The 27,180-nt window shown below is 44.0% G+C and overlaps 1 protein-coding gene across 7 annotated transcripts in view; it reads left to right on the top strand.

The window, feature by feature from the left end:
• Positions 1–904: 904 nt before the first annotated feature.
• Positions 905–27,180, top strand: part of ZC3H7B (zinc finger CCCH-type containing 7B) — a 57,570-nt gene continuing 31,294 nt past the window's right edge. For 2 of the 7 annotated variants that reach the window (XM_075936192.1, XM_075936188.1), the window contains exons 1-6: positions 13,767–13,827; positions 18,010–18,043; positions 18,775–18,972; positions 22,160–22,318; positions 24,417–24,497; positions 25,902–25,961. In XM_075936192.1, the coding sequence (XP_075792307.1) occupies positions 13,775–13,827; positions 18,010–18,043; positions 18,775–18,972; positions 22,160–22,318; positions 24,417–24,497; positions 25,902–25,961 (585 nt within the window). In that variant the 5' untranslated portion in view covers positions 13,767–13,774. Of the gene's footprint in view, positions 1,124–13,766; positions 13,828–18,009; positions 18,044–18,774; positions 18,973–22,159; positions 22,319–24,416; positions 24,498–25,901; positions 25,962–27,180 lie in introns of those variants that run through there. The other 5 variants (XM_075936213.1, XM_075936202.1, XM_075936226.1 and 2 more) reach the window with 5 other exon arrangements.

Below are 27,180 nucleotides of genomic sequence, written 5' to 3'. Positions count from 1 at the left end.
GCTAATGAAGCGGGGGAGATTTAAATCCCCGCTTCATTAGCAATTGCGATACATCTAATTTACATCCCTTTTCCGAAAAAGGGATGCAGTGTAGACACAGCCGTTATATCTTGTATTTCCAGAACTGGTCTGAAAAGAAATATCTGCCACTAAAAATATTGTTTCTAGGGGATGGGGAAACAGTGGTGTTTGATTAAGCCCCCATCCTAGAATTGGATCCAAATGGAGTTCTTTGAAAATAGTGGTATTTCAAATGGATACAGGGTTCTGCCTGCAGGGAACTTCCTGTAGATCAGGGCCTAAACTAGAAATATGTGTGGATTTGACAAAAAGGCAAAAATTAATTCACAACTGATATTCTAGTGACAGACAATCAGTCCCCACTAGAAGCCATCTAGGAGTTTGAAAATAGCTGAAACTCAGTGTGTTGCTTGTGTCTTTTGTTCTGAGAATGAGTTTAATAAAGTAGTGTGAAGAACAATCCCATAACAGTGCCAATTGCCATCTCTAATTTTCATAGCCCTCATCTGCAAACCATGTAGGCATCTGGAGTGGCTTAACTTCATGCATGTGATAGTCCCAGTGCACAAATATGGTGGTGGTCCTTTAAGTGGCATATGTCACTGCTGACTTCAATGTTACACCTTGTTTGCATAAACTTACTCAAGTGAATATGCAAAGTGTCCAGGCCTGTTATATGTATTATTAAAAAGAGCAGTAAATCTATTGAAATCAGTGATCAAAATAATATCAACTCTCACAAACGTGTTGACAATTTGGTAGCAAGGCAATTATCTTGATAAAAATCAGATAACCGATTTCCAGTGCCATGAGGGAGGCATCTAGTTAGGCGAAATCGGTTATCTTTAGGACCTAGGGGAAGCTGTTGTTACTGCTGAGGGAAAGAGAGAGACCTGGAAATGAAAGTAAAGAGACCAGGAGGCACATGGAGGGAGCTGCAGGGGCAGCAGATCCGGAAGCAGAATGCTTCCTTCTGTAATTAAATAACATTTACTATTATTATTACTAATAGTAATAATACTATAATAATATCTCTAGTAATATCATACCATTTATCAAGGAAAGTTATACGTAGTGTGAGTGGGGAAAAACTCAAGCAGAGGTGAGTCCTTTATTTTTGGGGGATTTTTTTCTAACTAGACATAAAAGGGACAGATCGGGAAAACAGGAAGAAAAATCTAAATATTATTTACACTAGTAAAATCCTCCCTTTCTCATAGTAATTAAATAGAGAAAATGTTTTGCAGTAGCAAAAAAATAGAGAAAATTTATGTTCGAGGCCACCTTCCACCAAAAAATGTGGGGCTTGCAGGAAATAATTGTTAAAGATCCTAATCTCATTTTGAAAAACTGTAACTGGAGTTTAAAAGTTAGTAACGAGCTAAAAAAGCCCCTTAGGGTTGATGCGACCACTGGGTATTAATTGGTTTGAGATGTCTGTGCTTTTAATATTTCAAAGCTCTATCCTGTGTTTTGTCTGCAGTTTTCTCTCTTGTGGGCATAAACCCCTTGAAGCAGCAAAGAAATGCTTGTGAAATAGCTTTTCATATGTTCGTTCCTCGGGGTTTGGAAAGTCCATCAAATAAGAAATGGTGCTTGTAGTCTTTGATCCTTCTTACGGGTCTGGATAGGGGAATTAACCCCCCCCCCCCTCCTTTTAAGTCGTCTCCTAAAACTTGAAAATATGTGATTGGGGGGGAAAGTGGCTGTTGAAATTGCCTGGGACTTGTTTTTAAGGGGGTGAGGGAGCTGGGCCATACTGGTGATGGGAGAGACCCCCCCCCCCCGCAATAGAGAGAGCTGATTTCAGGGGGATCAACGCCCAGAAGACTAGACGGGAGATGTTTGTAGCCGCCAAAGGAAGGCGGCGCTGCCTATCGCGTGTGCCCGCCCGAGATGCTGCTGCCGCCCGTTGCGTGTGCTAAGCGAGCCCGGGGCTCGGCGGCCTGCGGGCGGGGAGGGAGCCCGAGCTGGGGGTGGAGGAGGTGACTTTGTTCTGGGGAAATCAAACCAGAGGCTGATGTGCTCAGTGGGGCAGGGGGCGGGAGAAGGGCTGGAGTGGCCGGGGAATCCCCCTGCCCTCTTGGATGCGTGTGGCACTGAAATGCCACCCACTGACGGGAGGGGGAAACCTGCTGTAAGGTGGGGCCAGGCCTCCGCATCGGGGCACAGGAACTGGGGTGGCCTGGACAGTGGGGGGGTCCCCAGAGCTTTGTGCACTGGCTGCCTATCCAGTGCAGGTCCTCATGGAATTGTTTGTGCTTTTAAATACGGGTGGTGGGCACGTAGGTGCTTTAGGCACGGGGGTGGCTACAGAAGCGCCCCGTATTTCTTTCCCAGAGGTTGTAACTAGAGATGCCATCTTGCCAGACTCACTGATGACTTGGGTGTCTGGATGCATTGGAGGCATATAGGCTGGGGCATGTTAGAGGGCATGATTTTCCACAAATGCTTTTAACGGAAAAGATTTCCGTTAAAAGCATTTGTGGAAAAGAGCGTCTAGATTGGCACGGACGCTTTTCTGCAAAAGCACTTTTTGCAGAAAAGCGTCCGTGCCAATCTAGACGTGCTTTTCCACAAAAAAGCCCCGATCGTCATTTTCACGATCGGGGCTTTTTTGTGCAAAACAAATCTGAGCTGTCTACACTGGCCCTTTTGTGCAAAAGCTTTGCGCAAAAGGACTTTTGCCTGAACGGGAGCAGCATAGTATTTCTGCAAGAAGCACTGATTTCAGACAGTAGGAAGTCAGTGTTCTTGCGGAAATTCAAGCAGCCAGTGTAGACAGCTGGCAAGTTTTTCTGCAAAAGCATCTGCTTTTGCGGAAAAACTTGCCAGTCTAGACACAGCCATGGAGAGCAGAGCACAGGATGAGGTGGTGAGGCTTACAGGGTGGACAAGGGGTCACAGTGGAGTTGGACTGAAGAAGAGTTAAAGCACATGGACTAAAAGATGACAAAACATGCAGGATTGGGCAGAACTCTCTAGGTGTACAAAATGTTCTGTATTTGAACTGCTTGAGGATGTCAGTTTTGCTGCACTAAATCAGGTACATTTCTGCACATTAACAACGCCTTATCTAAATACTGTGTGCCTACGGAAAGCTGTGAGTGAGAAGACCACGAGTTGTGGTTTCACCTTTACTGTGTGCCATTTATATTTCAGTGTGTTTATAGCCCCTATTACTGATCAAAGGATTGTAACCAAACTTGGAAAGCAATCTACTATTAGCCTTCTCAATCTTCATTTTCAAATATATTAACAAACTTTGCACAGAGTAAATTGGGAATAAAAGTCAGATCTCTAATATAGCAGACTCAAGTCTTTTCCTCTGAGACATACTGTCTTTCATACTGAATGTGCCAAATCTAAGTGCTTTGGTTACCAAATGCAAGACCACATTTCTCTTCTAGAGCCAGAGAGAGAACTTAGTCATGATTACTAGACAGCAGCAGAATATTAGCAAATAGTTTGTAACCTCTTGGCAAAATATGTGTAAAGTCCCCCTCTAGTGTTAATCCTCACAGATGGTAACAGGTTAACCTCTTTGGCTCAAGTGGTAGAAGTTTGTGAAGGACCAAGATTCATACCATGATGCTGATTCTCGGGAGCAGATATTATGGTTTTTGCATGTGATATAGCAAGGCTTTCTGTTTTTTCTTTAAAAAATCAAAACTATGCATTCTTTAAAACAGGTTTTTTATACTTAAACTGTTGTGTCAGCTACGGTATGACATGCCACGAACTCCAGGTGCTCCACGTGTTGCTAGTATTTGGATTGCTGGCATTTCATATTAGCAGATTTGAAGTTTGAAGTGTAGGATGGGACATGGCAGAGAGGGACTGAGAAACAATCAGGCTGACAGAGAAAGTAATAGCAGAGGGAGATGGAGAAGTGGTCAGACTTATAGAGTGGGTAGCAGCAAAAGAAGCAGGGGGAGTAGTAAAATGTGGAATGGGGAATGGTCAGAAGGGCGGGTCACAGCAGTTGTGGAGGAAGAATGGGAGAGTGGGGTCAGCCTCATGATTAGAGCCCTGCAAATCTGCAGATATCTGCAGCTCATTTTTTTGAGGATACAGAGGTGGATTCAGATCAGATTTTGTAACCATGCAGGGCTTTACTCGAGGGAAATGGCATGTCTATGATGTATAAAGGAGTGGATAGGATTGCAGAACAGTGGGACAAAGGAAGTCTGTTCTTGTATGTGGGGTTATATAAAACAGGGTGGAGAAGCATGAAAAGGTGTGGGTGGGTTCAACAGCAAATGAGTGATCAGGGTCACCAGTATAGGAGATTGCTTAACTATGCAGGGTAGGTGAGTTGTGATTAGCTGTGTAGAAAGGCCATTGAAATGGTGACTATACTTGGGGTGCAGTGAGGCAAGAGCACCTTTCAGGCACAGAGGGCAGTACAGAGAAGAGTAGGGAGCATGTAGGGTTCAGCAGGAGATAGTGGTCTATTATCCAGAGTTATGCAGTAAGCAGTAGGGATGTACAGGCAGTCCTCGGGTTACATGGATCCGACTTACATCAGATCCCTACTTACAAACGGGGTAAGGCAACCCCGTACTAGCTGCTTCCCCCCAGCAGACCAGGGAGACGCGAAGCTAGTGCCCACCCCCAGCAGACCAGGGAGACGCAGAGCGGCTTTTCTCAGCAGACACCTCAGCTTGAGAATAAAGGACTGAGGGAAGTGAGGTGTGGGAGAATAAAACTGAGCTCTGGAGAAATGTTTGGCTAGAGTTTCTCCTACAATATGTACCAGTTCCGACTTACATACAAATTCAACTTAAGAACAAACCTACAGTCCCTATCTTGTACGTAACCCGGGGACTGCCTGTAATAGTATAGTCGATTAACCGAATAACCGATAAGCAAAAGCTTATAGGTTATTGCTATAGACTACACACACTTTCTCCCCTCCTCCCACCACTACACTTTTTAGCAGGCTGACCAGCAGCCCGGCTCAGTACTGGCTCATGCCGGGTCTGGGACCTATCCCCACTGCTACCCTGCATTTAAAGTGTATTAGGAGCAAGGCGGGCAGGCAGCCTGGCTCAGTTCTGGTTCGCGCTGGGTTCAGGAACTCACCCCCCATCTCCCGAGGCAGGGGCTGCTGCCACTCCGTGCTGCTGCCTCTGATGCAAAGGCAGCAGCACAGAGTGGCAGGGAGCTCCTTGGGAGCGGGGCTGGAGTGCACTGGCTGCCAGCCTCATGTCCAGGGACTATAGCATAGTCGAGTAACTGATAAGAATTCATGAGGTTACTCGACTATTCAATTAACCGATATTTAACATCCCTAGTAAGGAGCAGTGGTTTGGTATGAGGATCACAGCAGAGTTAGATTAGGCTGTGGAGACATGGAAGTGGGGCACTCTGGAGGGAAGGCATGTGGCGTGTGGAAAGAGTATAAGTGGCTGGTTAGATAAGGGGGGAAGAAAGCCTTTACCTTAGATAAAGTGGTGAAAAAGAGGAGAAATCTGAAAAGAGCTCCAAGGGGAACTCAACTCTAGGGGATCAAAGAAGCGTTACTGAACCTTTTCCCCACAAAGTCAGTGACTCCAGCCCAGCCTCTAGTCAGTAATGACCATGGGTGCAGATTTGTCTTGGCAGTTTTATCAAAAATCACAGAGCAGTCATGATAATGTTAGTAAAAATCATGAGTTTAAGGGGAAATGGCATGTAAAATAATGGGTAGGAATCATGAGTCATGAGGTATGCATCATGGGGGAGTGACAGCCAGGCTGAACCTGAGTAGAGATGTGAAGGTTTAATCAATTAATTGGTAATCCTCACCTTTAATGGATGAGGTTTACCAGTTAAGGTTAACTGTCGGGGGCTGGAGCAGCTCCCCGCCTCCCAAAGACAGGTGGCTGCTTCGACATTCAGGCCAGAATAGCCTCTGTCTACAGTGAGTCTGGGCGCCCCGTAGGCAGGGGTTGCTCTAACCGATGATGGAGCAGTACCTGCTCGTGGTGGGTGGGAGTCCGCTCGCCTACCCTTTAATCGGTTAAATTAAATGGGATTTTCCAGCCCTAAACCTGAGCAGCACCGTGACCTGTTTCCCTGGTTAAAACACCCCAGAGCAGGGAACCAGGCTGAGCTCTGTGGGATAAGAACCGCTGCTGCAGGGTGAGTATGGGGCAGGTTGGCTCTACAGCCCCCCCTATGCCTAGGGCCTCCCCTGGTTTCCTAGCCAGGATTAGGCTTGCTGTGCTGGGATGGAGGGTGTTGCGATAGATTGTCAGTGCTTCCTTGCTCAGTCTGAAAGGGCACGGTGTCTATCATATTGTCACCACCGTGACAGTCCTGCAGCCCTCATGACTGAAAATAATTTTCCATTTACAGCTTTTTCAGTTGTGTGAAATATGTCATGATCCTAGTACTGTTCTTGTTGTAACCCCTGTCTATGCCGCATTTGGACACCATGTGGTGTGTCTGAGCCAGGAGGCTAAGGATGTAACAGAATGGAGGCTGAACTCTTCCTTCACCCCCGATTCCTCCTTGTAGTCCCTTGAGAATATGGTTAAACAAGTGGCAGAGGTTGAGTTAGGAGATGTGTACATGAAGCTTTCACAGCCGCTGCTCATGTTGTACTTGGTGTATGGATAAATAGGAGTTCAGAGCACTGCGACAGTATTTTTTTCTGTGTCGCTTATTGCTACTTGCTTTGCAATGACCTGCCAATGTTTGATTGCTCTCACCATGGTTTCCAGTGCACCAGGTTTATAGACAGAGCAAAGGATATGAAAACAAAGCAGTTGTCTGAGAAGGCCGCTAACTCCCTCTTCTTCTACATTCTCTCCTCTCTGGATTTTTTTTTTGTGATTCGGTGTTCTCTTGCTTTTCTAGCCTTTCTAATTGCTGCTTCAGTGTCTCTGGTGATGGCTTCTCCATCTCTTCTCCCTCTCTGTCATGTCTCTGAAGGGTCTTTGATTTAGGGATCTCCATCTCCTTCTTTACTTCATCCTTCAGTGACCTTATTTTTCTCATCACTTCAACTACCGTCTCTGTGTAGATCATTCATAAATCTATCTCTTCCTGACATCAAATCAAACTGTTTGGCCAAAATTCAAGTCCATAACCTCCCCTCTTCAAGCCTTCTTTTTTCTGTCATTCCAGGCTCACAATTTCATTGTTACATCTCTCTCTCTCTCTCTCGCCCAACACCCACCTTGTTGATAGATCTCACTGGTTCCTCTATTACAACCTCTCTGACATCCATCCAGTCTCCATCCCTTTTGCTAAAAGTCCTTGTTTGTACGTTGATAATCTCTTGCCTCATTTATTATAGTGTTCTCCTCTCTTGCTTCTTTGATTCTTTCTTCTAGTCCAGGAATGTCAAACTGGTGTTTGGAGGGCCACATGTGGCCTGATCGAATCTTTTTACAGCCCCCAGAACATTTTTCTAAAAGAATGAAGTGCGGCCTGCTTGCCGCTTGGAGCACATGGCCGAGTGCCTGCTCACAGCCAGCCGGGCTGCTCTGCACACGCGCTCATGGCTGGCTGGGTGCTCTGTGCTGAGCGCTCCAGCAGGCGCTCACGCCACTCCAGCGCCTCAGGCAGCAATGTCGACTCTGGGACCCAGGTATTAGGATGGGGGGGGGCTGGGAGAGCCTAGCTGTGGAGGAGGGTGAGGCATTAGGTTGGAGGGGCTGGCTTTGGGGGAGGAGGGAGACATTAGGTTGGGGGGTTGGCTCTGGGGGAGTGGAGAGAGATTGGGTTAGAACGGGGGTATGGGAGTACTTGGCTCTGGGGGAGAGGAAGGGTTATTTTGTTAATACTTTGTTTTTATTTATTTATTCCCAAATAAAAACCACAAAATGTATATTAATTTTATATCAATAAATGTCAATTTTTTGCAATTGCATGAATAATTATATCTTTATGCAAAATCTTAAACTTACAAAGGTTTTTTGGGTTGGTTAGTTGGTTGGTTCTTTTGCTCAACAAACATCTGGGAACCCTAGGTGGCACTCAACGCTATCCGTTTTTGTTTTTGCAGCCCTCAGTAAGCTTCGAGTTTGACATGCCTGAGTCTAGTCCATCCAAAATGCTAATGCTAAAATAGTATTTTTCACCTGTTGCTTGAACTATGCCACTCTACTCTTTGGATGTGGCCTCTGGTCACTTGGGGCAGGTACCTGCTTCCCAACCTCATTCTTCAAGGCCCTGCCCAGTTTGGCACCTGCCTGCATTTCTTATTACTACTCCTCTGGTTCATTTTGTTCTGCCCAAACCTCCTATTTCTCTGCTCCCTTTGTAGCCATCTCCAACTCTGGCTTTCATACCTTCTTCTACTTTTCCTGTAACAATCCCTTTATTTGCATCAGACTTTTTTTTTCTCTCCTCATCCCGATCCTTTATAAAGTTGACTTTCTTTCACAAATCCTAGTGAAGGGAATCTCCAAAGAGATTTAAGTGATATGCCCTACTTTACCTGCTGATCTCTCATGTGTTACATATCTGAGCACTAATGTCTATCCAGTTTTACAAGGAAGATTCCTTGGAGTAGAGGCCATGACTTTCTCTAAGCTTTGTACAGTGCAGAGCATGGTGAGCGGGCTTCAATAAGTAGTAATGGTTGGATTCTATTGCCATTTCCTACTTAGGCATCAAGGGCTTAATGCTCATTTACCACAAGGCTTCTTTAACCTGTTCTGGCTTTAATATAAAGAACATTTACAATGGGTGAAAATGGCCTTAATGTAAATAAGAATAGGCCATATCTCTGGAATGCTTTGGTGTGGAGTTGGAGGAGTGACTGATTTTTTTTTTTCCATAATCTGTTCAGTGGCAACCCTAGCCCACTTCAGTTGAGAACAGGCCTTCTAGGTCTCCCTCTTCTCAAATCTAAGGTAGGGAGAATGTTGATCCTTTTGTGTGATTAACATGTTTGCATCCATAGAGACATGGAAAATAGAGGTGAAAGAGAATGGGTGACCAACCTGGTCTTCTCCAATCTTGACCAATGTAGGATTGTTCTCTATAGTAGCATCCCCTGGTCTTTGTCTATTCCATGTTAAGTGGTGGGGCTTTCACCACTTTCTTTAGGAGAATATTCCTTTATCGTAACAGGTGTCATTGTAAGGAAACATTTTCTGATAGTGAGCTTGAAATTCTCTTTATCCAGTTACATCCTTGTACTTTTATGTGTACTGCACAAATCATTTCCTCAGCTTCCGTGGTGCTTACATCTGTGAAATACTGCAGACAATTTACCCGTGTCCCTGGGTTATCTGAACCCCCCCCCCCATCGTACACCAGGTTTAAATCTAACCTGGTAAGTAGTGATCAGAGTTTATCATCTGGCTGCTTCGTAGCCTACATCAGGGGTTCCCAACCTTTTTGACACCAGGGCCCAGTAAATCCATTCATGAGCTTTTGGAGGACTGGTAACATTCATTTGCATATTCATTAAGCAAATAATGAATATGCAAATAAATTGTTTCTGGTCCTCCCAAAGCCCCCAGTGCCAACTTTAGCAAAGCTTTTGATATGGTCACCCACAATATTCTTGCCAACAAGTTAAGGGAATATGGATTGGATAAATGGACTGTAAGATGGATAGAAAGCTGACTAGACCAGGGTTTCCCAAACTTTTTACTTTAGTTGGAACCCTTTTTTTTCCCAGCACTGTTTTTTGCAGCCCAAAAATATAAGTGCATATGAAAAATGAATAAATTTTCACTGTTTATTATTTATTCACAATAATAATAGTACATAATATAAATCTTGATATAAAATACTGCCTAACTTATTATTACCTTAATTACAATTTAACCAGTAGAATTTTAACAGTTGTAAAGTTTGTTCATTTATAATTGAATGAGCTGAATATAAGTCATTTATTATGTGTGCACTTTATAGCTTTTAAATAACTAAAAAGAGTACTAATGGGAAGGATGATGTTGTTTTGCACCACATAGCAACTTTATGTCAGGAGCAAAAGAAGAAAGTTTTGTCCTCAAATCTGGTTCAACATTCAGTCTATTTCTATATTTATTTTTTAATAAAACCAAAGACGAGAAACTAGTTTCACACTTATATGTTGTGATGAAAGGCATTACGAATTTGACTGCTTTCTCAGATAAATGTGAATATTCATTTCTACAGCTCAACCAAAAATCAATCAAGGAGAGTTTATCAAAGTTCTCTTTTAAAGTAGAGTCACAGGGAAGTTCAATTAATGAATCCACTTCTGATGCATTCGGTTATAATATTTCTTCGTTTTCAGTGTCCATAGTAAACGGGTTCTTAATGCACATTTTACTGGCATCAATTGAAGGAAAATATTCATTTAAGCTTGATGTTAGCCTCAAAAGATGTTCTTGGATTGCTGCAGAAATCGCATCTGAGATATTAGTTTCAGCATATTTTTCTTGTAATTCAGTTAAAGTACAAAAAGATTTAAAGTTTCTCTTGTTAACTTGCTGTGCTCATAAACGAAGTTTTTCATGAACTTTGAAAATATTAATTTTAGTGCCTTGTAACTTAAGTCATTAAAAGACAAAATATGTCACATAAGTAAGCCACCATTATTAGCCAATCAAATTCATGAAATATGTCTTTAAATGTAAATATAACACCTTGCCGACGAAGGGTGTCGCTCCAAGAACAATAAAACTTCATCCTTCATTTCAAAGAGTCATTTCAAAATGTTTCCTTTCGACAGCCAGCGAACCTTACAGTGTAGTAAGAGATGCTCAAGTTCACTTCCTAATTTGTTGCACAAAGCAGTAAAGATTCTGGAATTCAAAGGACGAGATTATATATAATTTATAAACTTCACACATTCTTGAAGAGTGGAACTCAAAAGTGATGGCATCATTCTCACAGCTAGTGCCTCTCTGTGAATACTACAGTGCACCCATGCACAGTCTGGCGCTACAGCTCGAATCCATGGGACAAGACCAGTGCGAGGCCCTGCCATTGCTCGAGCCCCATCACTGCTCAGTCCAACACATTTTTTCCAGTCAATATCGCTTTGAATAATAAAATCATCGATTAGATTAAAAATTTCAGCAGCCGTTGGTCTTGTTGGAAGTGGCTTACAAAATAAGAGATCTCCTTGAACGGAGCTTTTGTAATCATATCTAACAAAACACATCAAATTGGCAGTTTCAGCTTTATCAGTGCTTTCACCCGCTTGTAATGCAAAAAACTGACTATTCTGTATTTGACGTATGAGAGTTTCTTCAATATTTGTCGCCATATCTTCAATTCTATGTGTCACTGTATTGTTTGGTAAAGACAGCGAACCCAACTGATTTCCTTTTTTTCCTCCATAAATACGGGATGTAATAATATGCAATGCAGGAAGTATTAACTTTTCGCCAACAGTATGTGGATAATCTGTCTCAGCTATTAGTTTTAAACTTCTTATACAGCCAACACAAAGCTTTCATTTGAAGAGCACATAGAAAGTGCACTTTTCATTCTTTTTTTAGCAAAATATGATTCATTTCTCTTATTTATGAAAAAAATCTATGGGCTTACTTGCGTATTCTGGATGTTTGCATTCCAAATGGCGTTTCAGTTTTGATGGTTTCATGCACTAATTGGATAGTTCTGCTTGACAGATTATACATAATGGCAAGTGATTATCACTACCAACACTTATAAAACCAAATTTCAAATACTCATCGGAATAATTGCGGGTCCAAGGCGTTTTTATCTTCTTATTCTCACTTGTATTAGGCTGCACATCATTCAAACATTTATTAGTTGTATTTCCAGTCACATTCTTCAGCCATTTATCCATACTGAAGATGAAAACGAGGGTATTTAATTGAAAATAAACAAAGAAAACTTAAGCAGTTAACCTAAGAAGACGTGCATGTTGTTAGACCGTGCAGAAACAAGTCGAGGCTGCTGTGTCACGTGACAGGAAAACCAATGACACAGGCTTGGCCGCATGAAAACGCGTGCGCATCGAGGAGACAAAGCCCTTTCCCCGGGGCCTACCGCCACCCTTGCCAAGTGGCCTGCACTCTCCCAGCAATGCCCAAGAGTTGTGCTGCCAGTGCAGAGAGCCCGCCCCCAGGCACGGGCTGGCAGCTCTCAGCCCCTACCCCCTTTGCTCTGGAGGAGCTAGCAGGTGGCAGGGTGCTAGGACCAGGCAAAACTTGCTCACCCACCCACCCACCGAGGAAGTAAGTGCTGCCTGGGATCCTGCTCGTTATTCCGAGCCCTGGCGGGGAGATGCACGGAGACCGCCGCCATCCAGCAATCCCAGCTGCATCCTCCATCCAGCCCGGCCCAGGGCTTGGGGGACCCGGCGCCGCACGGGAAATCTGGGAGCCCAGAACGCCCCGGCAGCCATGCTAAGGCCTGGTATTTTTTTTCCATGGACTGGTACCAGGCCGCAGACCGCAGTTTGGGAAATGCTGGCCTACATTAAATTAGTGGAGGCAAAGGTCGTCATTAATTTTCTGGTGAACAACCACCGTTACTAGTGACATTACCGTTGTCACTAATTGGCTTCTCTGCTCGCCAATAGTGCACAATAGCATTTTTAGTCAGTTATGCATTTCTGTTCTTGCATACAAAATTGCATCCTTGATGTGGCATGATCTCATACATACGGTGCATGCAGAGAACTGCATGCATGGTGCTGTGCATGGGACACCACTTTGTTGTTCAAAATGGCATCCTCCGTGTGCATTTGGGGCTGGATGGAATCAACCTGAGGCCATGGCTGGTCCTGGGGAATGCCATGCCTGCATTGGACACACAGACAACATGCTACTGTTGTTGGCATGGGCCCTGTGGGAATGAATTCCTGTTCCACCCCATTGGGTGGACTCCTACAAATCAGCATTGTGGCATATAGGAAAGGGAAGATGCATGGGTGGCGAGTTTGCATCACTACTACCTCCCACGTTGTGGGTAAATAAAAGATGTTGGTGTTTCAGGCCTTGTCTCCACTATGCAGTGGATTGATGCTGTAGCAGTCGATCCACCCGTGATCACTTTACTGCGTCTGCCTAGACTAGGGATGTGAATGTGTAACTGGTTACATGCAGCCCCCCCCCATGCTGCTGTCTCTGATGTGGGGGAAGGTGGGAGCTGGTGTACACATTCCACGTGTACCAGCTCCCACAGAGCCACCTGCCTCCCTGCGCTGCTGCCCCTGACACAGAGGCAGCAGCGTGGGGGACCAGCGGGAGCAGCTCCTCATGTGTAACGGCTCCTGTGGTGCTGCCTGCCTGCCAGAGAGGTAGCAGTGTGGAGGGGCAAACTTACGAGCCGACTCCCCATGTGTATAGGTTCCCATGGAGCTGCCTTCTCCCCCCACCATTGATGCTTCTGAGTTGTCTCCTGCCCATCCTCCTGCGCTGCCTGCATGAGAGGCAGCAGAGGGGGTAAGTAGGAGCCTACTGCTCCCTCCCCCATGTGTAACCACTGACACTTTCAGCAGTTACACATTTACTTCAGTAAACATATTTTAATATCCCTAGCCTAGACGCAATAAATCAATCTCCAAGTGCTCTCCCGTCGACTCCAATACTCCACTAGGACGAGAAGAGTAGCTGGAGTCAAGGGGAGAGCAGCCTTTGCATGGAAGACACTGTGGTAAGTACGTTGTTGTGAAAGGTAGAGTGACCGGGTGGGTATGGTGATATAGACAAGGCCTCTAGAAGGCATTCTGGAACATTTTGCTACTGCTATATGCTCTTACATGCAGTACTGCTGCTTTGACACTAAGATCTGTAATACCTGGTTTTCTATTTTTCTCTCTGCAGAGGCTATAATGGAGAGACAGAAAAGGAAAGAGGAAATAGAGAAGGGACTTCAATTCATTCAGTAAGTGAGAAGGTTGACTGCTATTTTCTTTTGACTTTGAAGATGGTCCTTGCAATTTATGGTATAAGGAGAAATAAGACTTTTTATTTTCATTCTGTTCACTGGTCCAAGGCTGATGCTTGGAAAGATCCTGAGATTTTTGTCCTGATACTTCCAAGTGTTGCTAGTCCTGCAAGATATCCAAACTTAAAACATGTCATGCCAGTTCCCATCTTGCTTTTGCCCACTACTTCCGTTCCCATGTACTCTTAAGCTATGTCTAGACTGCAGACTTCTTGTGCAAGAAGCTTTTATCGGAAGAGATCTTCCGCAAAAACTTCTTGCACAAGAGTGCATCCACACTGCAAAAGCGCATCGAAAAAGCAATGCGCTTTTGCGCAAGTGTGTGTCCAGACTGCATGGATGCTCTCTCGAAAGTAAGCTCTGATTGCCCTTAACAGAATGGCCACCTGGGCACCTGTGCTTTTTCCTCTTTCTGCACAAAAAACCCCTCTTCTCCGTCCCCACACACCTTTTTACGAAAAAGCTCTTTCACAAAAAGACGTTCTTCCTCATAGAATGAGGAATACCTAAGCCGGAAAAACCCCTGTTTTTTCAATCCTCCCCCCCCCCCCCCCCCAAAAAAAAACATGCTTGTGTTGTGGACGCTCCACAAAACAGCTGTTTTTCTGAAAAAAACTCTGTAGTGTAGACATAGCCTTAGTAGCCAGTGTAGCAGTAGTAGTAATAATAATAATATTAACAATCTGAACTCCTTCAAAGCCTTACATCTGCGGATTTCAAAGCACTGGTGAAGCCTTTTACTGTCTCTATGAGGTAGGTATGCAGTAGTATCTTCATTTGAGAGATGAGGAAACCAAGACACATGAGGTGAAGTGACTACCAAATGTCAGGAAAAGAATCCAGATCCCTTAACTGCCAGTCGTGTGACTTAATTTCCAGACCATCCTTATGTGACTACCTGTGGACTGCTAGATTTTGAGACGAATGTTTGTACAGTGTTTAGAAGCTGCTAGGAGTCTAAGCTGCTTCCTCATGGAATACAGCTTTATATTCTTTCTCCAACAGTTCAGTTAGCAAATGCTGTAAACCAGGGCTACTCAACTTTGGAATCCCCGGGCCTACAGTGATGTTCACAGCACATGCTGAGGGCCACAACATAAGTGTGGATGAGTATACATGCAAATATATATGCAAATAGCTTCTTTCACACTGACAGGCATGAATACAAAGATTAAGGCAAGACTGCATAACACACAGGCCCCATTTAAGTCAGTTCTGCTGATATTAATAAAGTGCAATATTGACCCAATTACCACCTATATGACAACACTTTTAATGAGCAATGACAGTTCAGGAATTTAACTACGAAAACACCTATCAACAGAAGACCATTATATTGACTCGCCATTGTGGAGCGTGTTCCCAGTGGAGGCCATGTTCAAAGGATCCCACCTGCGGGTTGCATGTTGAGCCCCATGTAAACTCAAACTGCACCATGGGCCGCAAACAAACAGGCCGCATGTGGCTCATGGGTTGCGTGTTGAGTAGCCCTGCTGTAAACTCTCTCTCACACACACTGGAATTCTGACCTTAGAGAGAAATAAGGTGGTAATGAGAATTATGTGGAGGGGTTTTGAAGGTCAGTTTTGTGACTTAAAATGGCTACAGCAGATTGCTGTATGTTAATGGAAAGCTGAGAAGGCTAGTTCTTCAATAGTACAGTAAAACTCCAATAGCCTGGCATCTAATTGTATGGCACTCCCAATAGTCCAGCATCAAAATGGCAAGAGCCTAGTGAGTGAGCTTAGGCAAAAAACAAGTCACAAGGCAGCAGCAAACTGCCGGACAAAACCGGACGGGACTGAGTCATTCGGCCACTGGCATTGTGTGATGCTGGACAGTGCTTGTGCTACAATAAAAAGGGTTAAAAACACTTTACAGTAAAACTCCCATAGTCCGGCATCCAATAGTCCAGCACTCCTGATAGTCCAGCATCAAAATGGCAAGAGCCTAGTGAGTGAGCTTCGGCAAAAAATGAGTCACAAGGTAATAGCGGCAGCAGCTGAACTGAGCAAAAAGGGTAAAAAAGGCTTAAAAAAATCTAAAACATTACAGTATACTGTATACAGTATGTACAATAAAAAGGGTTAAGAACACTTTATATACAGTATATAATGTATACAGTAAATATATAACCTGCTTATAGTACCTCCTGATAGTCCGGCATATCTGATAATCCGACACCATTTAAGTCCCATCGATTCTGGATTATCGGAAGTCTACTGTATATACTGTGTGTGTGTGTGTGTGTGTGTGTGTGTGTATACAGGGCTCGCTGAGCGGCGGCGAGCCCCACTCGCCAGCTGCGCGGTTCTGCGCATGCGCAGATTGCTCTGCGCCGGCTCTTTCGGGGTGTAATCTACTTGCCATGGGCAAGTAGATTACATTGTTTGCCGAGCCGTGTGTGTGTCTCTCTCCACACACACACACACACACGGCTCGCCGAACTGTGGCGACCCCTGCTCGCCAGCCGTGCAGTCCGGCGATCTGCAGATACGCAGATCATTCTGCGCATGCACAGATCGCCTGAACCCGGCTCTTCCGGGTTGCAGTCTACTTGCCACAGGCGAGTAGATTGTGTTATTTGTGGAGCCCTGTGTATGTGTGTATATATAAAACCATTTTATAGTACCTTCTGATAGTCCGGCATATCCAATAATCTGGCACCGCCTAGGTCCCAAAGGTTCCGGATTATCAGAAGTTTACTGTATATAGTATGTATTTATACCACAAACTGATCTGTAAGAGGGAGAGAGAACTTTAAAACCATCGCTGGTGCTTTGGCCTCGCAGTGCTATTTTGGCTCTACTCTGCCACTGAGTACGTGCTTCACAGCGGAAGTTGAGAGGCTTAATTCATATTTGTAAAGTGTTTCATCTGGAAAGTGCTGTAGAAAAGTGAAGTAGTATTCCTGTACGTATAGCATGTCCTGGATCTTGGAGCAATGTAAGTTTCATTTAATGGCTTAGTTCGAAGGGTCACTGTGGAGGAAGCGCTTTCAAATTTTAGTGGCCTGGTGATTTTTCCCTCCACATGCACACTTCATTCATGAAGTCCACACAGTTTTTTCTTGCTGATTTTTAAGGCTCATTAACTGATGAGATCTAGAAGACAGGCTAGTGAATCAGGCTAAAAAGATGATTGTGATGTAGTGTTCCGAAGGTGGGCTGGGGGAAATGAAGGACTTCCTTGGGAGCCTGGCATTCTCTTCCCTAAGGAAAAGAAACACTTGTGGATCTGGGTTTCATTGTGTTGATCAAGGGGAGGGAACATGGCTTATCTTGTGGTGTTTAAACAAAAGACATTTTCTTGAAGGTGACTAGCTGATCTAAAGATTGGGTTTGGGATATGGAGTCTTTCATCTTTGGGTCACTTGTTCTAGTCTGGTCCCATCTTGGGACTGACCCAAAGTCCTTAATTTCAGACTGCTGTTTGGCAGTCTGTATGACATGGTGTGGTCTCAGTCCTGTTGTGGGACGTGTTCTCACCACACTAGCCACCAGCACTACTGGGCCCCCTGGCTGGGGTCTCCACACAAGAAGCAAGTAATGATTGCCTATGGAATCAGAGCTCCTATCTCCCTTCTTAGAGGTGCTCCCTCCATGGGAGGGATTGGACCCTTTGGTAGGGGAAGTGTGGAAGAATCTTGCTGCGCTCTGGGCCCTACCTATTCTGTGGCTAAACCGAGGATTTCAGCGTTCTGGGACTACAAACCCAACATCGTTCACTGGTGCCAAGTTCTTTACAAAATTGGTGTTATTTTTATAAAAACATTTTATCATGACATTATCTGTTCTGATCTGGATTGAAACCTAGCTGCCTGAATGCAGCTCTCAGAGCAGTTGATTTGCACAGGAAATAATCATGAAAATGCAGTCTTCTAAATTTAGTCAGACTGTAAACTCTTTGGGGCAGTGACCATCTCTTGTGTGTGTCGGGTGCCTACCTTGGTGGGGCACTGATCTCTAACTGGGCCCTCTTGACACACAAGGAACACAAGTAATCAGGATAAATGTGGGTAAAATGCATAGTGAAATCCATAACACAAAGCCAGGAAGACTGCCAATTAGCTGAAAGAGATGCATGTTGTTTCATGAAACCGTCCTCTTCTCTCCTCAGGTCCACATTACCCTTAAGCCAAGAAGATTATGAGGTAATTTAAGATTTTTTTAAGGCGTTTGAAACCACATAATGGTGGCTTGGGGTCAATACATGTTGTCCTGTTGCACAGAAGTTATAAACTAACATCCTTGAATTTGAGAGCCAAGAGGGACTGGTTACCTTGTGGGAGTGGTCTAGTGCTATTTATCTATAGTGGAAGGTCTTTGGGGAAGAATACTGGGAGGAGTTAACCTCTAAGGGTACGTCTAGACTGCAAGGAGCTATCAGAAAAAGATACGCAAAATGTGCTCCGCATTTTGCATATCTTTCTCTGATACTTTTGTCAGAAGAGGCTTTTCTGAAATTTGGCTCGTCTAGACTGGGCCAAATTTCAGAAAAACCTCCTCTTTTGAAAGCCCCCTTCTTCCTCATGGAACGAGGCAGCAGAGTTTTTTCAGGATGCCTCCGGTATCCCCAAAAACCCCCACAGTCTAGTCATACCCTAAGAGAGGGAGCATTTGGGGTGAAGGGAGGGAAGGAGATTTGGTTGAATTAGCCTCCTCACTGGAAGACAGATGGAATTTGTGGGTGGGGAGTTAATTTCTTAACAGCAGGACTTGACTTGAGAGCACATGTGAAGATGATGGTGGGTTGGGAAACTCCTCACAGTTTCTGGTTATGGTATGCAGGAGGTCTGACTAGATGATCACAATGACCTGTTCTATGGAATCTATGAATCTCCATTTCACTCTCTTCATATTCTCTCTCCCCCTCTCCTCCCAGGCCTTTCTGCAGAAGTTGGTGCGGAACCTTTTTTCAGAAGGGAATGACCTGTTCCGAGAAAAGGACTTCAAGCTGGCACTGGTGCAGTATGTAGAAGGGCTGAATGTGGCAGACTATGCAGCCTCAGACGAGGTGATCATTCCAGTGGAGCTCCTCTGTAAGCTGCACGTCAACCGGGCTGCTTGCTACTTTGCCATGGTGAGCACCTACCAGAGCCATTCCCAAGAGCTGCGCAAAAAACCTCAGCACATGAGGAGACCCAAGAGATGAACATGCATAGGATGTGGGTTTGAATTGATCTTGTCTACTCCTCCTCCTGCTCTCTGGCATGGGAAGAGGAATGCAGGCAACTCTGAACTTTTCCCATTATGACATTGGTGTCACAAGATACAGACAGAAAGCATGAAAGTAGAAAGCAGAAAGCAGAAAGGATTGAGAGTGCACTAATACAGATCACTGTGCTGGGGGAGAGGTTGAGGTGGTGTGAAGTTCTGAACTATAAAGGGCCATTTCCTTCAAGTATCCCATAGAATCATAAAATACTAGAACTGGAAGTGACCTCGAGAGTTCATCAAGCCTATTCCCCTGCCCTTAGGGCAGGACCAAGTAAGATCTAGATCATCCCTGATAGATGTCTATCCAACCTGCTTTTAAATATCTCCAGTGATGGAGATTCCACAACCTCCCTAGGCAATTTATTCCAGTGTTTAACCACCCTGATAGTTAGGAAGTTTTTCCTAATGTCCAACCTAAACCTCCCCTGCTGCAATTTAAGCCCATTGCATCTTGTTCTATCATCAGAGGTCAAGGTGAATAATTTTTCTCCCTCCTCCTTATAAAAACCCTTTTAGAAAATGGCTATTATGTCCCCTCTCAGTAGTCTTTTTTTCTAAACTAAATAAACCGAGTTCTTTCAGTCTTCCCTGATTGGTCATGTTTTCTAGACCTTTAATCATCTCTGTTGCTCTTTTCAGGACCTTCTCCAAATCTTTCTTGAAACGTGGTGCCCAGAACTGAACACACTACTCCAATTGAGGCCTAATCAGTTCAGAGTAGAGCAGAAGAATTACTTCTTATGTCTTGCTCACAAATTACTGTTAATGCATCCCAGAATGATGTTTGCTTTTTTTGCAACTATGTCACACTGTTGACTCATATTTAGCTTGTGGTCCACTATGAGCCCTAGATCCCTTTCTGCAGTGCTCCTGCCTAGACAGTCACTTTCCATTCTGTATGTGTAAAACTGATTGTTCCTTCCTAAGTGGAGTACTCTGCATTTGACTTTATTAAACTTCATCCTATTTACTTCAGACCATTTTTCCAGTTTGTCCAGATCATTTTGAATTATGACTCTATCTTCCAAAGCACCTGCAAACCCTCCCAGCTTGGTATCATCTGTAAATTTAATAAGTATACTCTCTATGCCAGTATCTTAAAATTGTTGATGAAGATATTGAACAGAACTGATCCCAAAACAGACCTCTGTAGAACCCCATTTGTTATGCCCTTTTAATGACTGTGAACCATTAATAACTACTCTCTGGGAATGGTTATCCAACCAGTTATGCACTCTCCATATAATAGCCTCATATAGGTTGTATTCTTTAGTTTATTGATAAGATGGTCATGTGAGACCATATCACATGGTCTAGGTATACCACGTCCACCGCTTTTGCCTTATCCACAAGACTTGTTATTCTATCAAAAAAAGCTAACAGATTGGTCTGACATGATTTGTTCTTTACAGATCTGCACTGGCTGTTACCTATCATCTTATTATCTTTCAGATGTTTGCAGATGAATTCCTTAATTATTTGTTTCATTATCTTTCCTGGCACAGAAGTTAAACTGATTGGTCTATAGTTTCCTGGGTGGATCTTATTTCCCTTTTTATAGATGGGAACTATATTTGCCCTTTTCCAGTCTTCTGGAATCTCTCCCAACTTCTTTGAAAAATCATGGATGATAGCTAATGGCTCAGATACCTCCAATACCTTCTGTGTCCGCTCCTTGTGTATTTTAGGATGCATTTCTTCAGGCCCTGGTGACTTGAAAACATCTAATTTCTCTAAGTAATTTTCCTATTTTAACTTCTAAACGTACCCTATTTCCACTATTTGATCTGAGGAAGTGGGTCTGGCCCACGAAAGCTCATCATCTAATAAACCATCTTGTTAGTCTTTAAAGTGCTACATAGTCCTGTATTTTGTTTCAGCTACACCAGACTAACACGGCTACATTTCTATCCCTATTTCCACTAGCATTCACTATGTTAGGCTTCCAGTCACCATTATCTTCTTGGTGAAAGTCAATACAAATAAGTCATTAAGCACCTCTGCCATTTCCAAGTTTTCTGTTGTTGTTTTTCCCTCTTCACTGAGCAATGAAGAGGTGACAATAATGCAGTCTTGGGAGCATTGTTCTGTAAATTATCCTTTCCCCCCATGCTTCAGAAAATACATTTAATCTGGATCTGTTGTGAACATGGTGGGTCTGGAGTTGGGGGTTTCTATGGACAATTTTTAATTTGAAATATTTCAACTAAAACTGATATATGTTGATTCTGAAATGCTGTTGTAGTCCCTCATGGGAGGATAATTCAGGGGTCTTGTTCTCTGTACAGCAGATTCAGACTATATGTCCCATGATGCACCTCGGCCTCCTCCCTTAGTAAGTGGAGGTGAGGCATCATGGCAGTGTCCTGACTACAACGAGTCACGAAAGGTAAATCTGGCTGGGGATCTCCGTCTACAGAGGCTTATAGAAGCTAGGGATGTTAGAGTGTAGCTATTAACCGATAAGCTAATGCTTATTGGTTAATGGCATTGGTTACACTCCCTGGGTGTCGGGGCAGGCAAAGGCTGGTTCCCTGGTCTGGCAAACTCTCTCATTCAGGACCAGTCAGGTTTCAAGGGTGCCGGACCAGGGAGGTCCAACCTTTTCACATTTTCTGACTCCCCCAATATATGGTGCAGGAATTCTACAAATAATAGGTCCCTTCACACCATATCCCTTATTCATCCTTAGAGCAGGGCCATTCTGTACACTGACTAGTGCAGGGATCCTGTTGGAAAAGTAATATGGAATCAAGTAATTAAAGACTCCTGCATACGCAGAAGGGGCTGAATTATGATCACACAAACATCCTTAATTCTGGCATTTCTTAACCTTTGCGTGCTTGACTCTGCAACCTTTAGAATGTTCTTATAGTGCAGTGTGTGTGAATGTATGTAATTCTGTCTAATATATTCCTGGGCTTTGATGGCATATGTTCCCAGTGAACTGCAGTAAATAGTTGGACAGAACTTTCAAAGGGAAAGGAAGTGGATTCCAGAGTGTGACAAACACCACTGGCTGGTGACATGGTCTCCTTCCTCTCATGCAGGGTGTGTACGAGAAGGCATTGGAAGACAGTGAGAAGGCTTTGGTACTTGAGAAGGAGAACATCCGTGCCCTCTTCCGCAAAGCCCGTTCCTTAAATGAGCTGGGGCGACACAAGGAGGCATATGAATGTAATAGCCGCTGCTTGCTGTCCCTCCCACATGTAAGTGTTTGACATGCATAGCTGCTCTGAGGCACTTTTATATTTTTCCTCTCCCCCAATCGAGTGTGGCATGAATGGTGATGATAGAGGAAGAGAGAAGCTGTCTCTTAAATAGGATACACCTGTTCCCAGTAATTGCATCTCTTGGAATGCGAACTCCATGTCCCCCTTAGCACAAGTCATCTCTGCTAAGGCTGCCAATAAAGAGCCATCCCATACCACTTGTGATGTGGAAGCCTGCCCTAGTTGGAACTGAGCTGAGATCAACTGGCTTCAGGTCGATGTTGGAATAGCTACCGGATGGCAGTGACAGTCAGTTACTACCATCCTAGGATGGATGGGAACTGGAAACATAGATGAGAGCGACTCACTCCTGATCTACATTACACAATTTAAATTAGCGTAAGGCACTTTACAACCTAATTATGTCATTGTCTACGCTACAGCTTTGTTGCCATCAGTGTAAGTGCCTCACTGTGTGCGTATGTCGGTGTAGTTAGGGTGAGGTGGTACTTGTGTTGATTAATTACTTCAGTTTTGTCTGTCTTGTCAATTTCACTGCTCCTACTGTGAAACTGACAAAAAAGACTAGAGGCCAGTTGCCTCCACGCCCCTGAAGAGCTGGGGCAGGAATGGATCCTCCTTCTGACTGGGAGCCAGGCCAAGAAGCCCAGGTGGGAATGGCTGGGAATGTTGGCAGCCTTGTAAATTTCATGGCTCCTTGCTGTATCTGTGAAATTGACAAGGTTCCTGGCAGGAATGAGCAGGAAGAAGCTGGGACAGCTGGACCCAAAGGTGAGAAGCCCCATGTAGCTTTACCTTTCTGCAGGGAAAGGGGAGGTAAGAAGCCCTGGATGGTGCATGTTCTCTCCCCTCTCTTACCTCTTGGAGCCTGTGAGGCAGCGGGGCTCTGGACAGGCTCTCAGCTCCTCTCTCTACCCTTCTTAGGTCGGTGGAAGTGCTCCTGATGAGGATGTGCACCACTGACCCAAGGAGGTTAGTGTGGACATGCACCACTGCAGTAAATACTGCATTGACTTTAGGGCAACCTAAATTTTTAGGATAGACATACCCTTAGGGACCCTATTCCTAATGCCCGGAGCCTCAGTAGAGCACCGTAAATGTGTGCTAAATGGCTATCGTTTTATCTACTAAGAGCAGAGTTCAGGCCCTCAGGCATCAGTGTTTCTTGGGGGGGGGGGGAGGTGTCAGTCTGTGAAAGGGGCTTTAATATGGGGATATTAACAGATGTGCCAATGCAAGGCACTGGAGGTAACTGTCCTGCTCTGCTTGGCACTGATGAGGCCTCGTGCAGTATCGTGTCCAGTCCTGGGTAGGAATGTTAAAGACTAGTCGACTATCCAATAAGCATCTGCTTAGCCTTATCTGATAGTCTTTTTACTAGTCAACTAGTCAATATCTCCCACCCCCCTTTGCTCCTCTATGAGATAAAGGCAGCAAAGGTTGTGGGGGAAGGAGTACCTGTCACTTGGAAATCCCACAGTGAGGATGAGTTGTGCAGTGGCTGCCTCTGTGTGATTCAAAGGAGCAGCTGCCCTGGAGCCCAGGGTCAGCAGAGGACCGTGAGTCCCCCACTGATCCCGGGCTCCATGGCTTTGAAATGCACAAGAGCCCCCACTGGGGACTCTTGTACATTTCAAAGCAGGCAACAGAGTCTGTGTACATTTTGAAGGAGGAATGTGAAAGTGCCCAACAACTAGTCAGTTAACTGCATTTTAACATCCTTAGTCCTGGGTGCCAGAATTTACTAAAGATGTGGACAAACTGGAGAAAGTCCAAAAGAGAGCCACAAAAATGATAAAAGGTTTAGGGTCAGGTTTTCTATGAAGGAGTTAAAAAACCAATGGGGCATGTTCAGCCACGAGAAGAGGAGACTGTGTTTGCAGGGCTAAGTGCCTGATGGAGTGGAGTTGGGCAATTGGCTACCTCTGGTCTTGCATACCAAAAAGAGTATTAGCATGTCATTCAGTCTGTGTAGCTGTAACTTATGGTCTGTTTCTGGTTGGTGGTTGTATGTGCAGGAAAATAAAACCACATGCTTTAAAATGACAATGTCCTTGAACTACATTTTCTCTAGGATGAGAGCGTTACACAGCTTGGTCAGGAGCTCGCACAGAAGCTGGGTTTAAGGGTTCGGAAAGCATATAAGAGGCCTCAGGTATGACTCTTTCTAGACTGGCCTTTGGATTCCACTGACCTGTTCCTGTAAAGGCTACTGATTCTGAGCAGCTGCATTGCCATAGGTATCGCTTTCAGCACCTCCTGCTAGTCCATTCCTGAGAATGCCCCCCAAATCTGCCAGTCATTCTTCAATCCTGATCTGCAGCACCCCTGCAGGCATATTTCCAGCTTGCCAGCCATATGCATCTTGGCTTGGAGCTCAATTTCATATATTCTAAACTAAGCAGCATGGTGTTGTGGATAATTCGAGAGGATAGCTTTAAGGAAAACCCTAGTACTGCAGTAAATGGATGTAGAGCATTCTTCGCTCTTTGAATGAAATGTACGCCCCAGGATTTTGCTAAGGGATACTTATCTACTGTTGGGACTGTCCTTTAGAGAAGGCAAAACCACTTCTGGTCACTAACACTCCTGTGACATGTTTCTCAAGATAGGAATGTTAGCCCCAAAGTCCTGGCTGAATTCCAGCTTGAGCGATTGGCATTCTGTGTCCCTCAAATTCCTCTCTGCATTTTTATTTACATATGACATTCTTCTTCAGTTCCTGTCTCTAACTCTTGTGTAATCTTGCTGTGCCGTGTTAAGCAGCTAGCACATTCCAGCTCAGAAGTGACTGCATTTCAGTGCCACGTGAAGTGATTTGTAGTAGTTGGTAAAGAGCTTTTGAGTATCTGATGCTATATGACTGTTTGTTTGTTGTGCTTTGCACTGCTGAATAATAAATGGTGTTAGATTACAAGAAAATTCTCCGCATTCTAGATCTCTAAACATGCTGTTGTAATTGAATCTTGAGAGAGAGGATAGTTTCCCTGAAATATTTTTCATACTTACTCCCTCTGCATTTTTTCCTCTACCTTGTTATTCTACAGATTAGTCTAAACTGTCTATGGGATTAAAACACAAGACTCCCTTTTTTAATTAATTGTCACATTTTTAGTAACATTCTGCTGCAGCTTGCTCTAACTTTTGTTTAATGCTGTCCACAGTTAATTTTTTAAATGACCAGACTGAATGTGTCTGTTGTGAGATGGCATTCCAACTTACCCTCATGATGCAGCATTGCAACAGGGGTGTTTTCACGGTGGGATATTGCATTGGTGTGCATTTCACACCAGGATGGCTGGACGGAATCTAGGGCGCTTTCATAATCCTGCAAGCCACAGGCTTCTGGGGACAGTGACATGCATTTTGGGATGGCTGGAACACACTAAGGAAAAGCAGGAGGTCCTGATTTCTCTCCCTATGGTTTGTAGTTGTAGAGAATGCCTGATAGGGAAGTGTACCGTTGGATAGCAGTGGCTGACAAGAAACCATCAGTTGCTACCTAATTTGTAGGAGTTCAAGGAATCCCTGTGTCATGAAATCTCTCTCTTCCTTGCAGCAGGAATTGGAAACTTTCTCTCTACTCAGTAATGGCACATCAGCCAGCTTAGCAAATCAGGTACAGTTCCTGTCTGACATTCTCAATGTCCGTACATTATTTTACATGAGAGTTTCTATATTTTATTTCACACAAGTTAATTGCATTTTTTAGGAATAACAAATATCAGTGTTTTTTTTCCTCCCTTTTCAAGGAACCATATCAAAATAATTTTATTTTAAAATATTTCCATTGCTGTGGTGCTGATAACATTATTAAAGCAGAAAAAATTATTAATCTAACTTTGCTTTTCACTGTCAAAGCTTATATTTCACTTACCTAGACCTATACTTTCTCTTCCTGGTTCTTGCATATTAGCAGTCTGTAACTGTACCAGAACCAGGAAGTGAAACAGCTGAAGAAAGGTATAAAATGAAAGTAGACTGAAGGATTTCACTGTCCAAGCTGAGTGAAGTGCAAATTTAAACATTTTTTTAATTTATTATTTACTATTTTGTATTCCTGTAGCACCTAGGGACTCCAATCACAGACTGGGAACCCATTGTGCTAGGGGCTGTTCAAACATAGAATGGAAAATAATCAGCTCACTGATTTCATTGCAGGCTTTTAGGCAATTTCATTAAAACATTTCATATTTAAAAAAAAGTGTTTGACAGTCATTGTAGGCTACTAAATTTGGGGCCCAGCACTAGTTGACATTGTTCCTGTATTTAAAAAAAAAAGGTACTAGGGAAGCACAATTTGAAGTTTACATTGATGGATGACTTGCCTTAATATCTGTCTAGCAATGAGAATCCACCTTAGATCATTCCTTGTAGCCACTCGTAATCTGTTTTTCCTTTGAACATTTTCCCTTTTATGGAAAATTTAAACACTGCGGCTGTGTCTAGACTGGCAAGTTTTTCCGGAAAATCAGCCGCTTTTCCGGAAAAACTTGCCAGCTGTCTACACTGGCCACTTGAATTTCCGGAAAAGCACTGATGATCTCATGTAAGATCGTCAGTGCTTTTCCGGAAATACTATGCTGCTCCCGTTCAGGCAAAAGTCTTTTTCCAAAAGACTTTTGCACAGAAGGGCCAGTGTAGACAGCAGAGATTTGTTTTCTGCAAAAAAGCCCCGATCGCGAAAATGGTGATCGGGGCTTTTTTGTGGAAAAGCGCATCTAGATTGGCCACAGACGCTTTTCCGCAAAAAGTGCTTTTGCAGAAAAGCATCCTGCCAATCTAGACGCGCTTTTCCGAAAATGCTTTTCACGGAAAAGTTTTCCGTTAAAAACATT

This window comes from Pelodiscus sinensis, chromosome 1 (genome assembly GCF_049634645.1).
Source record: "Pelodiscus sinensis isolate JC-2024 chromosome 1, ASM4963464v1, whole genome shotgun sequence".
Classification (NCBI taxonomy): domain Eukaryota; kingdom Metazoa; phylum Chordata; order Testudines; family Trionychidae; genus Pelodiscus; species Pelodiscus sinensis.
This window is presented reverse-complemented; position numbering and strand designations above follow the sequence as displayed.